The sequence below is a fragment of the Myxine glutinosa genome, chromosome 3 (genome assembly GCF_964187855.1).
Source record: "Myxine glutinosa chromosome 3, kmMyxGlut1.1, whole genome shotgun sequence".
Classification (NCBI taxonomy): Eukaryota; Metazoa; Chordata; class Myxini; order Myxiniformes; family Myxinidae; genus Myxine; species Myxine glutinosa.
Genome location: NC_136263.1, coordinates 36871347 through 36888622, shown reverse-complemented (window position 1 = coordinate 36888622; position 17276 = coordinate 36871347). Strand labels below are relative to the sequence as shown.

General features: G+C 49.2%; 1 protein-coding gene across 4 annotated transcripts in view; it reads right to left on the bottom strand.

Moving 5' to 3' along the window:
* The window catches only part of C3H2orf42 (chromosome 3 C2orf42 homolog), a 357660-nt gene that overhangs the window by 321236 nt on the left and 19148 nt on the right, over positions 1-17276 (bottom strand). For 3 of the 4 annotated variants that reach the window (XM_078773888.1, XM_068111063.2, XM_068111064.2), the window contains exons 8-9: positions 8210-8317; positions 5051-5151 (exon numbers count right to left, since the gene is read on the bottom strand). The exons of the other annotated variant lie outside the window; for it this stretch is intronic. In XM_078773888.1, the coding sequence (XP_078630014.1) occupies positions 5051-5151; positions 8210-8317 (209 nt within the window). The remainder of the gene's footprint in view (positions 1-5050; positions 5152-8209; positions 8318-17276) is intronic. 4 annotated transcript variants of the gene reach the window in all.

Here is a 17276-nt window from a genome sequence, read left to right as displayed (position 1 = left end):
CACTGAATTGAAAATATATAGAACGCTCATACTCCATGAAAAGTGAAGCCGCCGTGTCGCCATCTTGGTCAGCACGACTCGACCAACTCGCTTCGCGGATCTCGTTTTGTGCGGTAATAAACTGCTCCAATCGGTTACGGAAGGGTTGTGGAAAGACGTTTCACAGCTGTTTCAAAGACATTTAATTCATATCGCACAAAATCGATACAAAACACGATCGCATAAAAGGTGAAAAAACGTGTGACGTGTGACGGGATGGAACATCACGTGATCGCTCTGAGCGAAACGGCTCGACCAACTCGCTTCGCGGATCTCGTTTTGTGCGGCAGGAAACTGCTCCAATCGGTTACGGAAGGGTTGTGGAAAGACGTTTCACAGCTGTTTCAAAGACATTTAATTCATATCGCACAAAATCGATACAAAACACGATCGCATAAAAGGTGAAAAAACGTGTGACGTGTGACGGGATGGAACATCACGTGATCGCTCTGAGCGAATCAGTCTGGCGGCGGGAATGGAACATCACGTGATCGCTCTGAGCGAATCAGCGAGCTGCTCTGGAACCGGCTGAGATTAGCGGGTACTTCGCTGAAATGCGCTGAGGTAAATATGAATAAAAAATATGGATCGTCAAATATTTTGAGTTCGGCCATGTTCGTCCCACGCTCAATGGCCATGTCTATGTCAAATATCAAGCACGTAAGCCTCTCCGTTTAGGAGTCTATCGGTAACATTACACACACACACACACACACACACACACACACACACACACACACACACACACACACACACACACACACACACACACACACACACACACACTGTGTTTTATATATATAGATAGATAATGATATTGACGTGCTTTTTCTGACCGAAACTTGGCTCCGACCCAGTGGCGACGAAGCGAGGTGTGCTGATCTCACCCCACCTGGAAACACCCTGCAGTCATTTCCTCGCTCCTCTAGGAGTGGGGGCATGGCTGTTATTTACAGAGACAACTTCTCTCCCTTTGTCTCATTCACCACGACTTTTTCGTTCGACCATTCATCCTACGAGCTAGCCCATGTCACCTTCACTCTGTCAGAAAACACTCTTCATTTCTTCTGCCTCTACCGACCTCCACCTAACCGGAAAAACAAGCTTACTGACTCTATGTTCGTGACCCAGCTTCCCAATCTGCTCGACCACTGCAATACTCTTCCTGGTTTCGTCTTGATTCTTGGAGATTTCAACGTCCACTACGACCAACCACAACATCCTCTCACTTCAAAGATCATTGACCTCCTTTCTACTTTTAGTCTGTCTCAGTCTGTCTCCCAACCTACACACGTTAAAGGACACATCCTGGATTGGTTATTGCACAGATGCGATGATCAGTTGGTGCAGTCCACGTCAGTGACCTGTGCTATCACCTCGGACCACTTATGTGTCACCAGCCACCTGAGTATTGCTGTTCCGAGTCTTCAGCCCACCATCACTGCCCGCAACATTCGTGCCATCGACCGTTCTGCCTTTAAAGAGGACCTTCACACCCATCTCTCTGGCCGTTCCTATGTCATTGCAGAAGACCTCGACTGTTGCCTCCGCAAAGCGTTGGACTGTCATGCTCCAGCGACACGGCTCACCGTTCCCAGACGCAGGAGTACTCCGTGGTTCAGCGCAGTCAGCGACGAAGTCAGGGCTGCCAAAAAGGAACGACGACGTGCCGAGAGACAGTGGCTGAAGACTGGCCGCACAGTCCATAAACAGTTGTATAACATAGCTAAAAGACTCGTCATAAAAATCATTCTGAAAGCAAAAACGTCATATATTTCCGATTTACTAGGAGCTCCTCCTGCAAGCAACTGTTCAGCATTACCAACCGCCTGTTTGCCACCAAAAATAAATCCGTTATTCCCACTGTGTTTCCTCAAAACGAACTACCCCAACGCTTCCTGCATTTCTTTCACAATAAAATTCAGTCAATAAGAAACAATCTTGACAAGCAGTCACTCCTTTCCTTCGATGATGCTGAACACTGCTTTCACGGACGACCTCTTAGTTCGTTTACCCCTGTTACTGAGGAAATTGTCAAATGTACAATCCTCAAGTCAAACACAAAAACATGTGATCTTGACCTCCTTCCCACCGATTTGTTTATTGAGTGTTTGGACACCCTCCTCCCATTTATTACTGCAGTTATCAATGATTCTCTGACTACGGGTTCATTTCCGCTTCTCTTTAAGCAAGCTCTTGTTAAACCACTTCTTAAAAAGCCCACCCTTGATTTTAACGACATGAAAAATTACGGTCCTATCTCCAACCTGTCTTTCCTGTCAAAGATCACAGAAAGAATTGTGCTATCACAGATGAATGACCATCTAGTTTCAAATAATCTTTTCAATTCTCGCCAGTCAGCATATAGACCAGGCCATAGCACCGAGACCGCTCTCCTAAGAATAACCAATGATCTTCTGACCTCTCTTGACTGTGGTAAGGTTTCCGTTCTTGCTCTTTTGGACTTGTCTGCCGCCTTTGACACGATTGACCATAGTGTCTTAATTCGTCGTCTTGAAATCACATTGGGTATAACTGGTACTCCCCTTTCTTGGCTGATGTCCTATCTTACTGATAGAGTGCAAACAGTTGTTGTCAATGGCCAGAAATCAGCCCCTTCTCCGCTTTCCTTTGGCGTTCCCCAGGGCTCAGTCCTGGGACCGATCCTCTTTCTTTTGTACACTCAGCCTCTATTTGATCTTGTTGCCAGACATTCAGTTGATCACCACGCCTTTGCGGACGACAATCAGCTGTACAAAGGAAGCACGATTCAGCAAATTGTGCCCACTGTTGAAGTGTTAGAAGGCTGTCTTGCCGACGTGAAGGCGTGGATGACCCAAAACAAACTTCAGCTGAACGATGCTAAAACAGAGTCTATGATTGTAAGATCGCACAGATGTCCTCTACAATGTTCACTTCCTACCACTATTCATGTTGGTGAAACCGATGTAAACTTTGTTTCGTCGGTCAAGAACCTTGGTGTGGTTTTCGACTGTAACATGACATTTTCCAAGCAAGTACTTCAAACTTGCAAATCAGCATACTTTCAGCTGCGAAAGATCGCATCCATTCGCCACTTTCTTACTCCTCAAGCTGCTCTAACTCTGGTCTGTGCCCTTGTCCTCTCAAGGCTAGACTATTGTAATTCTTTGTATGCTGGCTGCCCTCAGTTTCTCTTGGATAAGTTACAAAAGGTTCAAAACTCTGCCGCTCGTCTTGTCTGCAAGGCGAAGAAGTCTGACCATGTTACTCCGCTTCTTGAATCTTTACACTGGCTGCCTGTCTCTGCTCGTGTGCAATACAAAATTTGCACACTATGTTATAAATCGTTGTGTGGAACGGGACCTCACTATCTCTCCGATTTGCTCACTCTCTATGAACCTTGGCGACGGCTTCGTTCAAGCGACGACTCTATGACCTTAGAGCCGCCGCGCACCAGCACCAAGTCGTTTGGTGAGAAATCCTTTTCCTTTGCTGCACCTCTGCTCTGGAATGACTTGACTTCCTCTGTTCGACATGTTGACTCTCTTCCTGCCTTTAAAACCTCCCTCAAAACCTATCTGTTTCACAAGTCTTTCAAAGTCTAAGTCCTGTTTTCCCTTTGGTTTGAGGTGGGACAGAGATCGAGAGTATGTCTGTGTACATGTGCGGGGGAGGGAGGGGAGGAGGAGGGGGAGTACACATCTGTGGGTTTTGAATGGGGAGGGAGAGGAATAGGGAAAGAGTGAAGGTGTGTCTGTGTGTGTGTATATGTTTGTGTGTGTGTGTGCGGTGTGTGTGCGTTTGCATGATAATGTAAAGCGCCATGAGGGTAGTTTACTCTGCTTGATGGGGCTACATAAGACTCCTTTATTATTATTATTATGGAGATTGCATAGCTGTGTGCTTGATTATTATATATACCTGTCAGCAATGGGTGTGCCTTTTTGCAAACTCCAGGCGGGCTGCCATGTGCCTTTTTCTCAGGAGTGGCTTCCAGCTGGCCACTCTCCCATAAAGCCTAAATTTGTGAAGTACTGCGGAGACTGTAGTCTTTCTGGCAGTGTCTCCCATCTCAGCCAAGAAACTCTGTAGTTGTCATAGTGGTCATTGGGTCCTTGGTTATCTAAATGACCAAGGTCCTTCTTGCCGGATTGCTCAGTTTGGTCGGACAGCCAGCTCTAGGAAGAATCTGGGTAGTTCCATATTCTTTTCATTTTTTAATAATGGAGCTCACTGTGCTCTTGGGAACTTTCAACACTCTAGAAATTGTTTTTACCCTTCCCGAGATCGATGCCTCCTCACAATTCTATCTCAAAGTACTATGGACAGTTCCTTGGACTTCATGATAGAGTTTCTGCTCTGACATGGACCGTCAACTGTGGGACCTTATATAGAAGGATTTATTTCATCTAAATCATGTCAAATCAATTGAATTGGCCACAGGTGGGCTCCAGTCATGTTGTAAAGACATCTCAAGGATGGTCAAAGGAAATTGGATGCACTGGAGCTCAATTTGGTGTGTCATAGCAAAGGGGTTGAATAATTATTGACTCATGACATTTCACCTTTTCATTTGTTATTATTTTGCTAAAATTTCAAAAAAAAAAACTTTTAAAAATCCACTTTGGCATTATGGAGTATTTTGCGTAAATCGGTGACAAAAAAACTCAATTTAAAAATCCATTTTAAATTCAGACTGTAACACAACAAAATGTGAAAAAGTCATAGGGTGTGAATACTTTCTGAAGGCATTGTACATACATACATGTAGATACATACGTCAACTTCAACATTGTACGGACACTGTACGTACATACCAACATTGAAAACCATTCTTTGAGGTTATTTCAAGGAAATTTCAGAGAAATAACCTAACAACGACGTAACGTTGGAAGTCGACGTGCAAGTATGGTGGATTATAACCTTCTATTTGAGCACCAACTCAATGAGTTCAAGGATGCATAAGCTGGAGAATCTTTGTCCAAGATCAACATAGAATCACCATGAAAAAAAAAAAGTTTGATCATACCTCTGGAGTGCTAAAAATCTGCTTTACTTGATGGATGCTTGAAATCAGCCAAGTGTACTTTGAGAAAGTTCCCATGGATACACCATTCTTTGTCACAAAATCTTAGACAGAGAAAATGGTAAGGAATCATTACAGCACATGATGGTGTGAGATATACTGGTGAATAAATGAATAACACCATTCTTATTATCCCCACACTTAAAAAGGGGCGATATGTAATCGCTCTGTCTGTCTGTCCGCCCATCTATCACACTATCTCCTCCTAAACGGTTGTGCAGAAATTCACCAAACTTGGTAGTTATGATCACCAAATGCGAAGAAGGTGCGAGAGCAGTATCATTTGTGGCCCCACCCCCCTCGACGTTGGGTCAAAATACCCCTGGACGTTGGGTCAAAAAATCAGGTCAAATACCAGAAAATGCAATTATGTGCACATTTTAAAAAGAAACCTTTTATATGCAATAAACAGTTGGGGACACATGAAATATGTAACGATTTTTTGGATTTGACCCCCGGTTCATCCCCAAGGTCACAAGGGTCAAAACAGGAGATTTGATATTGGGTCATTCTTGGTGGAACTTTTTGACATCTTGCAACTTTGCTTTAGGTGGGAAGCATGGCTATTTGTGATGGCCTGCCATCGACTTTGCTCTAGTATATGCTTAACTTTAACATGGCCAGCACTGTCTTTAATACTATAATAGATTAATGCTGGGGATGGATTAGAATAATCAAAACAGAGATTACATGATGCAAGGGACAATCTTAGAGCGTGTCACACAGGAGAAGCATCTGGAGTTAATAATAGATATGGGGAAGGGTGGGAGGGAGGGGGCAAGCAGACTGGGCAGTGCCAGGAAGCTATAGATAAAGCAAACAGGGTTTTAGGTTGTATTCGTCGGGGGATAAATTATAAATCAAACTAGAACGGCACTCAGTAGAGAGCATACCTCCACCAGGTGAACAGTTTACATTTTGTATCCCAGAGTAGACCTGATAATCACAATACAGAATCACAAGTAATCAAAATCATCCATCCACAAGTTTTTGAGATATCCTGCTATATCTGAGATATCCTGCTATAGCCTGGTGTTGGGCTAGCGGCTAGGGTGCCGGCTTAGGATCCCACGATCCTGGGTTCGAATCCTGGTCGATCGCTGAATTAACGCCAGGGGGTTTGACTCAGCCTGTCATCCTTCCGAGGTCGGCAAATTGAGTACCAGTTCACTGGTAATTCCCTGTTTGTCGTTAAAGGCGGCAAAAAGGGTTGGCGTCAGGAAGGGCATCCGGCCGTAAAACATTGCTTCAAAAAGGGGACCGAAAAACAACAACAACCACGGTTCCCGAAAAAGGCCAACCCCCGCTTTGCGGGGAAAAATGGCCTCTAAAGGTGGTTATATCGTTTTTGGCCCCATCTCCCAATGGTGAAGAATCACTTTAAAATTATACGAGCTGGATCCGGATCCAGATCTTCACCAAAATCGAATCGATTCTTGCGTGTCACACACACAACCTGTCCACCAAGTTTCGTCCAAATCCGTCGATAACTTTTTGAGATATCCTGCTATATGTTGGTTTTAGCCCTATCTCCCAATGGTGAAGAATCACGTAAAAATTTAAATAATTCTCATATCCCAATCCAAATTCAGATCTTCACCAAAATCGAATCGAATTGTCCTGGTCACACACCCAACCTGTCCACCAAGTTTCGTCCAAATACGTCCACAACTTTTTGAGATATCCTGCCATGTATCGTTTTTGGCCCCATCTCCCAATGGTGAAGAATCACTTTAAAAAATTATACTAGCCGGATCCGAATCCGGATCTTCACCAACATCTAATCATTTCGTCCTTGTCACATAAGCTACCTCTCTTCCAAATTTCATCTAAATCCGTCCACAACTTTTTGAGATATCTTTTTCACAGACAGATGGACAGACAGACAGACAGGGGTAAAAACATAACCTCCATCCATAAACATAAAGAGGCGGTGTTAACACTGTACAGGAATTTAATGTGGCCTCATCTAGCATAGTGTGTGCAGTTTTGGTCACCACATCTCAGGAAGGACATAGTTACCATATAGACTATAGAGGGTTCATGGCAGGGATACTAGAATGATTCTGGGCCTAGCTAGACTATTAGGAGCGGCTGAACGAAACATGACTTTATACATTGGAAAGGAGGCAGTTCCGAGGGGATATGATGGAGATGTTTAAGATAATGAAGGGTATCGACAAAATAAGTGCAGAATAATTATTCAGCACAACAGACAGTGATAGAACCAGGGGCCATAGCATGGGTTTTTACGGTAGTAACGCATGGGTTTTTCACTTTGAGTAGTTAATGCATGGAATGGTCTCCCCGGAAAGGTAGTTAACACCCTGGTGATATCACTGAGCTTGCGAAGCCATAGCTTTCTCATCCACACTATGCCCATCCCCCTCCCACATCCACACTAACTCCCCATTGAAATCAAGTCGCTAGCTTGTCGGATTTATAAAATACTAGGGCATGCCCGTACTATATATATATCTAAAATTATATCCCCCCCCTCTATTTACATGAAATGGTTTGGTCCAAAGCGAACGGCTTGCGAGTACGGTGACAATCCCCCCCCTCTATTTACATGAAATGGTTTGGTCCAAAGCGAACGGCTTGCGAGTACGGTGACAATCCCCCCCCTCTATTTACATGAAATGGTTTGGTCCAAAGCGAACGGCTTGCGAGTACGGTGACAATCCCCCCCCTCTATTTACATGCAATGGTTTGGTCCAAAGCGAACGGCTTGCGGAGTTTGGTAAAGAAATCGCCATAGCTCGGTAACTACTTGTCCGATTAATATGAAACCTTGAAAAGGCACATCCTCGGGTCCCCAGCAATATACCTGGCAAGTTTAAAGTATATCGGACCCGTGGTTGTCGAGAAACAGCGGTCACAGACAAACAAACAAACATACACACAGAGATTAGTGGAATTATAGATAGATGCTGATGGTGCAGCACAGGCATGATGGGCCAAATGGCTTCCTTGTTAATGGCCTCCTCCTCCCAAATATAATTTCCTTGTTAATAATACTGCCTTCAGTACAAACTTTAATGATTAACATTTCAACCATGTGGTTGACTTTAACTCGTTGTTTGCGACAAGATATTCTACCTGTTGTGGAGTTTGGAAGTCTTTTTTTCTTGCTTCCGAACGACATGCGGTTCTGAAGGGCTTCAAAGAACGCTTGTGGAATGTGAAAGATCAGTGGTTCAGGCTTCCCTGTGCAGACAGTGGTAAGGTCAATGCAAACCAAACTGCATACGAATACTTTTTCAACTAGTACATTTTAAATACCCATGATCACAGCAGACATTAAATAAAACAAGTGAAACTGTGCCTGGTGGAAGAGGCAAATATAATTAAAGCAAATACACTTTAAAAAAAGGATCTCATCAATTTTCTGCTCATATATTTTGTGATAATCAAGTTTTTCACATTTCCATGGAAGAAAGCAAAAAGGAAAATGAAAAAAAGGATTTGCAATGTCACCTGGAGGCTCGCACGATGACCTGGTATTATGCACACTCACCTCTCAGCCATATAGCATGGGTTTGAATCTTGGCCCAGCTACAAACTGTCATACTGGTGTCTTGCAGGCAGAGAGAGGCATCATTGCGTGTGCTGTCCCTCTGAGGGACGTTAGACTGGGCATCCTGTCTGCCAGCATCAGCTGGTGGACGTTAAAGATCCCACGATGTCTTTCATGAAGAGTAGGCGAGCTATCACCGGCAACATGGCCAAATTCCACCTTTCTGCCCGAATCTATAGGGGGCGATGCATCAGCGGCACGGCCATGCTCCCCTCAGCCAATTATGCTATCACAGGGGCAATTGCCTTATTGCGTCGAGACTAAAGTATTCAAACCCTTTGCCTAATTAACCCTAAAACACTTGAGGAGCAAATTATTTGTTTGAAACGTCACAAAATAAGTGTAATAGTTTTACCTGAATGTAGTCAGTGGTTTAACTTAAAAATTAAGCTCCCCTACTTTGCTAAGGAGTTTTAAGATGCAACTCACTTGTTCAACCAACATGGCAAACATGAAGACCAAGGAGCTTTCCAAAGAAGTCAGACATAACTTGTGGAGAAGAACCGTTCAGGAGAGGGTTACAAGAACATATCAGTCACTCATTATCCTTTTGAGTACGCTGGTGATATCCATCATTAAGAAGTGGAAGATGTATCATACACTACCCAGACTCAACCCAGATAAGGTCGCCCGTCCAAACTCTGCAGCTGGACAAGCAGGAAACTGGTTCGGGATATCACTGTGAATCCAATAATGACTTTGAAAGATCTGCAAGGGTCTATGTCCGAGATGCGGTTCAGTGTTCATCAATCAACAAAATCCCGTTTCCCTTCACAAAACTGGCCTTCATGGACAGGTGGCAAGAAAGAAGCCATTACTGAAAAAGACGCATCAAAAAGCTCGTACAGAGTTTGCGGGGAAAAAAGCATCTTGATGATACTGCAGGCACGTGGAGAAATGGTTTGTGGTCAGGCGACACAAACATTGAACTTTTTGGTCAAAATTGAAAGCGTTACATCTGGTGCAAAGCCTACCACTGCACATCACCCAGTCAACAACATCCCTACTGTCAAGCATGCTGGTGACAGCATCATGTTATGGGGCTGCTTTTCATCAGCAGGCACTGACAAGCTTGTCAAGATAGAAGGGACAATGGATGGTGCAAAGTACAGGCTAGTTCTTGAAAACCTGCATGAGTCAGCCATGAATCTGAAACTGGGTAGGAGATTCACATTTCAGCAGGACAATGATCCGAAGCACAAAGCTAAAGCCACACTGGAGTGGCTGAATAAGATGAAGATAAATGTTCTTGAGGGCCCAGTCAAAGTCTTAACTTGAACCCAATTGAACATTTATGGCGAAACTTGAAGATTGCATTCCATCGACAATCCCCGTCAAACTTGGCAGAACTAGAGCCATTTACACATAAAGAATGGGCAAAGATTTCACCATCTCACTGTGTAAAGCTGGTAGAGGCCTACCAGAAAAAGACTTGTAGCAGTCATTGCTGCAAAAGGTGCTTCCACAAAAAGGCTGACTACTTTTGCAACCAGTGAATTTTGATTTGTATATGTTTTTGCAGGTATTCCTGACTTGTAACCTCCTTCAACTACGACAGTGTTTAATCTCTTCACTGATGAATAAAATAAAGTTCTTTTGGAAAAATTGTTTATTCTACATCATTCGTAATTTATCTAAATGTGGCATTATTGGTAGGGGTTGAATACTTCTGCAGGCCACTGTATATAATAATATGGCACAAGACAGTAAAAAAAAAAAAATTAAGCCTGGTGATTTCCCTTGTGCCATCTCCAAGGTTCCCCTCCACATTCCTCCTCTCCACCACCTTCCCCTCCCCCAGTTAATTCAAGTCGACAGAAAGACAGAATGAATAAATTTGGTGTTGAAAGAGCGCAGGCATGATGAGCAAAATAGCTTTCTCGTGTCCACGTTCCTTGTATGTGCTCATTTTTATTTTCCTGGCAATCCAAAATGCTGGAATGGTATTAACAAATGAGACAGTGATTCTATTCTGTAAGAAATAGATGTGGCAAGGCATTGGCATTGTTGAACGTCAGGAGGTCACTGGCACAAGAGTGGATGGGGCAGCAGAAATGCAGGTTAGTGGACAAAAAATATGGAAACACCAGCAGAATGTCACTTAGTAGGGTGTTGGGCCACCATGTGCATCCAGTGCTGCATGGATATGACGTGGCATGGAGTCAATAACGGTCTGGGACTGTTCTGCAGGAATGTGGCACCATTCTTTCACAAGGAAGTCCACCAATTCACGTTGGTTTAATGGAGGCAGAAACCGCTGCCGTAGGTGCCTCTCCAGATAGCCCCACAAATGCTCTATGCTATGGGATTGAGGGCCGGCGATTGGGAGAGCCATGGAAGATGGGTAACTTGGTACTCGTTCTCCATAAACCACCCTGTGACAACACGTGCCCCGTGAACATTGCCCTCCTGCAGGGAAAATATCCATGAAATGCAGATTATCACTCAGGACGGTAATGTGGCACGCTTCATCAATCCTGCCTTCTAATGAAACGAGTGGACCCAGGCCATGCCAGGAAAATACGGCCACACCATTATGGAAATGTCAGAACCTTTTACTGTTGGAACCAGGCACTTGGGGTGGTGGAGCTCCCAGGGCTGTCACCACACGTCCATTTGTCAAGAACATGGTAAAGGATGACTCATCAGACCATATCACATTCCTCAAATGCTCTGCAGTCCATTGCTTATGCTTCTTGCACCACTGGACTAAAAAACGGGCATTGCCTAATGTTATGAGGGGTTTGTGCACAGCAACCCGGCAATGGTATCACACCCTGTGAAGTTCCCTTCTGACTGTTTTTGATGATACAGGATGCTCAAGACCCACGTTGAACTCCGCACACAGTTTTTCCGCCATTGCTCTCCTGTTTTGCCTCGCAGTCCGAACTAATGATCGTGCATCACGCTTGTCAATTATGTGCCACCGCCCACTGTTGCCCTTCCATGAAGATGCCTTTCCTTCTTTTTCCTAGGCTCACATCACCGTTGAGACAGTTCTTCGTACCATGTTAGCAATTTCCACAGTCTTTGCCACTGAAGCACCTGCCAGACGCTCAACAACAATTACACCCCTTTCAAAGTCACTGAGGTCTCCTCTTCCGGACATGCTGGTTCTTACTGGACTTGATTGAGCTGCAGCCTGTATGTATGTATATATATATATATATATATATATATATATATATATATATATATATAATAGGCTACGGTGATTCTGTCTGTCTGTCTGTCTGTCCAGGGGTGTGGCTTCCTCCGTTTAGACAGTAGCTCCACCCATTCTGGGAGAGGCTTCATGTAAACAAATATCCACCATTTTATTAACTCGAATAGCTTTGAGGCCTGTTTAGTTAGGCCCGTGCTGTCTTTCTCTCTCTCACAGGTTTATTTCAACTCTAATTCGATATTGTAGCGGCTGCCGCTGGGGTTTCACAATCGCCTTGCACCTATCAAGGACGCGGAGCGATCACCATGCCGGGCTCGTCCAGGACGCCCGGGCAGGCCCGCGCTCAACTTGCCAGGCCTCGGTCGGGACGCTGGGCCACGCCCCCTGGCGCCGGGCCTGGGCAAACCCCCTGGGTTAATAGATATATATTGCTGACCGATAAACGGGTTTTCAGAGTGCCTGAGTGTTTGATTTCAATAAAGCAACTCAGATGAATTCCAGCTTTTTGTCGCGTCCATTCTTCTGATCGACGTGGGAGCCCCAGCTCCTTCATTGGTGACCTATCGACATGGACACGGCAGTCGCCCTTAAACTGCCTACCTTCTGGGAGGCTCACGCTGCGGTTTGGTTCGCACAGGCGGAGTCCCTGTTCGCCCTGCGAGGCATCACGGCCGACGACACCCGCTTCCACCATGTGGTAGCTGCGCTCGGGTCGGCTACCGCAGCCCGCGCCCTGAGCCTCCTCGAAAGCCCGCCAGCCGCTGACAAATACGGCGCGATTAAGCAGCTTCTCCTCGATGCTTTCGCCCTCCCATCGGCGGAATGCGCACGGCGCCTGCTCGAACTGCCTGAGCTCGGCGACACGCGCCCTTCCGAGCGAATGGACTACATGCTTTCACTGCTCGGCGAGCACTCTCCGGCATTCCTGTTCCGGGAGCTGTTCCTCCGTCAGCTGCCTAACCCGGTACGCCTCGCCCTGGCAAGCACGACGATCACAGATCCCCGGGCCCTTGCCAGAGAAGCCGACAAGATCTCCGCTGCAGGACGGCGCATCGCAGCGGCGACATGGGACCCACCGCCGTCCGACGCAACAACCATGGCGCCCGAGCACCCGGCACGGTCGACGGCCGAACTGCCGACGCAATTGGCGGCCGCTCTACCGTGCCGACCACCTCCACCCGACCAAGCGTGGTGTTACTATCATGCCAGGTTCGGACAAAAGGCCCGGACATGCCGACCCCCGTGCACCTTCGGCAGGCCGGGAAACGGCCGGGCCGGCGTTCATTACCAGCCATGAGCGCCGGCCATACGGGCAACTTACTGTTCATCACGGATACAGCGTCCGGACGGCGCTTCCTGTGCGACACCGGCGCCCAACTGAGCGTCATACCCGCCTCTGACCAGGACAGGCAATCCGCGGTTTGCGGCCCCTCCTTAGTTGCGGCCAACGGATCGACTATCCGCACCTTCGGCCCGCGCAACGTCACCCTCTGCTTCGGCGGCCAACGCTTTGCTTGGACGTTTGTAACCGCCAACGTGCCCGTGGCTCTGCTAGGCGCCGACTTCCTCTGCGCACACGGACTGCTGGTGGACGTCCAACGGCGTCGTTTAATCAACGCTGAAACCTTCAGCTCCCTGGTATGCACATTGAGCAGCTCCGCGCCGACCGAGCTGGCATGCACCGTCCCGGCGGCGAACGAGTTTGCTCGCCTGCTCACGGAGTTCCCGGCCCTCACGCGGCCGACGTTTTCGGCCGTCGCAGTACGGCATGGGATCGAGCACCACATACCAACCACGGGCCCGCCGGTCTACGCCAGGGCCCGCCGCCTCGACCCAGCCAAGCTCGCCGTAGCGAAGGCCGAATTCGACGCGTTGGAGCACCTCGGCATCGTGCGGCGCTCCGATAGCGCGTGGGCCTCGCCACTGCACATCGTGCCAAAGCCGGGGGGTGGATGGCGCCCGTGTGGCGACTACCGCCGTCTGAATGACGCTACCACCCCCGACAGGTACCCGATCCCGCATATCCAAGACTTCTCCGCCCGTCTGGCGGGACGGGTCATTTTTTCGAAAATTGATCTCATACGGGGATATCACCAGGTACCTGTCAGGGCGGCCGACGTCCCTAAAACGGCAGTCATCACGCCGTTCGGCTTATTCGAATTCTTGCGGATGCCGTTTGGTCTCAAGAACGCGGCTCAGGCGTTCCAGCGCTTGATGGACGGCGTGCTGCGTGACCTGCCGTTCCTTTTCGTTTACCTGGACGACATCCTCGTCGCCAGCACGTCCCGGGCCGAGCACCTCCTCCACCTCCGAACACTGTTCGAGCGCCTCAGCGAGCACGGCCTCATCGTCAACCCGGCCAAATGCCACTTCGGCACGACGGCCGTTGATTTTTTGGGCCACCACATCACCAAGAACGGGGCCGTGCCGCTGCCAACCAAGGTCGAGGCCATCACCACGTTCCCGCGTCCCCGCACCATAAAGGCCCTGCAGGAATTCCTGGGAATGGTGAATTTTTATCACCGCTTCGTGCCCCGCGCTGCTCACCTCATGCGGCCCCTCTACGAAGCCCTCCGGGGCAAGCCGGCCAAGCACGACATCGTCTGGTCCGCAGCAATGGATGCGGCCTTCCAAAGCTCAAAGCGGGCCCTCGCCGACGCAACACTGCTCGCTCACCCGGTGCTCAACGCTCCCATCGCCCTCACCACGGATGCCTCCGACTACGCGGTGGGCGCCGTCCATGAGCAATGGGTGAACGGGGTTTGGCAGCCACTCGCTTTTTTCAGCCGGCAGCTCCGGCCGAACGAGCTCAAATACAGCACGTTTGACCGGGAGCTCCTCGGTCTACACCTGGCCGTCCGCCATTTCCGCCACCTCCTGGAGGGCCGACCTTTCACGGCGTTCGTCGACCACAAGCCGTTGATTTACGCCATGGCCAAGGTCACGGAGCCATGGTCGGCCCGCTAACAGCGCCACCTCTCCGCCGTGTCGGAGTTTACCACGGACATCCGGCACGTCGCCGGCAAAAACAACGCCGTGGCCGACTGTCTGTCCCGGGCCAGCGCGAACGCGGTCCACCTGGGCGTGGATTTTGCGCTTATGGCGGCGGACCAAACCACCGACACCACGGTGCAAGCCCTCCGGGCGGCGGACACGGGCCTCCGCCTGGCCGACATCCCCTGCGCGGACACTGTCCTGCTCTGCGACGTCTCCCAAGGCCAGCCTCGCCCCATCGTGCCCGTCACCTGGCAACGCCGCATCTTCGCCTCCCTCCACGGCCTTTCCCACCCGGGCCGGAAAGCTTCCCAGAAGCTGGTGTCGGCGCGTTTCGTCTGGCACGGCCTTCGTCGGGACGTCCGCGATTGGACCAGCGCCTGCACGGCCTGCCAACGGGCCAAGGTCCACCGACACACCCAGGCCCCGCTGGCACCTTTCACCGTGCCCGAACGACGTTTCGACCACGTCAACGTGGATCTGGTGGGCCCCCTCCCCCCGTCACGGGGGTTCACACACCTGCTCACCATGGTGGACAGGACCACCAGGTGGCCGGAGGCCGTTCCCCTCGTCTCCACCACCACTGCCGACGTGGCGCAGGCTTTCATCGCCACCTGGGTCGCCCGCTTCGGCGCACCGGCGGACATCTCGTCAGACCGCGGACCACAGTTCACCTCCGAGCTGTGGGGCGCGGTCGCCCGCAACCTGGGGGTCAAGCTCCACCGTACTACGGCCTACCACCCCCAAGCAAACGGGTTGTGTGAGCGATTCCACCGCTCCATGAAGGCCGCGCTCATGGCCGGCCTTCAAGACGGCGGTTGGGCCGACCGGCTGCCGTGGGTCCTTTTGGGCCTTCGCACGGCCCCCAAGGAGGACCTCCAGGCATCCACCGCCGAGCTGGTCTATGGCCAGGTGCTACGCGTCCCGGGCGAATTCGTGCCCGACGCTACCAGTCCCTGGTCCGCAGCTCACCAGCGCTCGGACCTCCAGGAGGCCGCCCGACGGTTTGCCCCCGTGCCGACATCCCACCACGGTGACCCCCGGTCCTACGTCCCCCCAGCACTCCGCACAGCGGAGTATGTTTTTGTGCGTCACGACGCACATCGGTGGCCACTCCAGCCGCCGTACGACGGGCCCTTCCGGGTGCTGCGACGGGACGACAAGTCCTTCGTCATCGACATCGGCGGCAGGTCGGACCGGATTGCAGTGGACCGCCTCAAGCCGGCGCACGTGGACGTCGACCACCCACCACGGGTGGCCCTTCCGCCGCGGCGAGGCCGCCCCCCGTCCACGGGGCCCCCCACTCGACCGCCCACCACCTCACCGGACCCCCTCCCACGACCCGCCAGGGGTCGCTTCGGCCGGGTCATCAGGACCCCCCTCAAGTTGACCCTGCCGGTGCAAGTCGATTCTGGGGGGACGTGTGTAGCGGCTGCCGCTGGGGTTTCACAATCGCCTTGCACCTATCAAGGACGCGGAGCGATCACCATGCCAGGCTCGTCCAGGACGCCCGGGCAGGCCCACGCTCAACTTGCCAGGCCTCGGTCGGGACGCCCGGGCATGCCCGGGCATGCCCGGGCAGGCTCGCCCTCAACTTGCCAGGCCGCAGCCAGGACGCTGGGCCACGCCCCCTGGCGCCGGGCCTGGGCAAACCCCCTGGGTTAATAGATATATATTGCTGACCGATAAACGGGTTTTCAGAGTGCCTGAGTGTTTGATTTCAATAAAGCAACTCAGATGAATTCCAGCTTTTTGTCGCGTCCATTCTTCTGATCGACGTGGGAGCCCCAGCTCCTTCAATATATCATTTCATTTTTAACAGTCACTAACATCGTTTTAGACTCTTTTGAAAAAAAAACGGGAAGAGAATCCCATGAAAGTTTCCGTTTATAGAACGAAATGAATTCTCAAAGGCCTGTAAAATAAAGCCCATTTATTGAGTCACCCTCACGATTTTATATCGAATTCACCATCTGATTTAATTTTTATCGATGGTTTTAGACTCGGTGTCAGAAATAATTGAGAACATTCATGCACACACGGGAAAATGCAGAGATATATTTTTTAAAATTGCGCCACGATGATGCACGAAAATACACCGCCTAAAATAACAGTCTTTGAAAATATCGACATACATTAAAAATTCGCTTTTTCTTTTCCGTTAAGATATATTACTTTTACTTTTGATGACAGTCGTCACAAAACGACATATATTTCTTCGTTCTTATTTCATTCAACATTATTATCCGGAAGTAAAAACTAAAATATGTTTCAGGAAATTACCGAGACATATTTCTTCGTTTTTTTTTTATTAGTTATGTGCGCATACACTTTAAATAGGTTTATTTGAAATCTTTAATTTTCACAATGTAATTTACTTGCCATTTGTCATTTGATGATTACGAGACACTTCCTCTTGAGGATCGTGA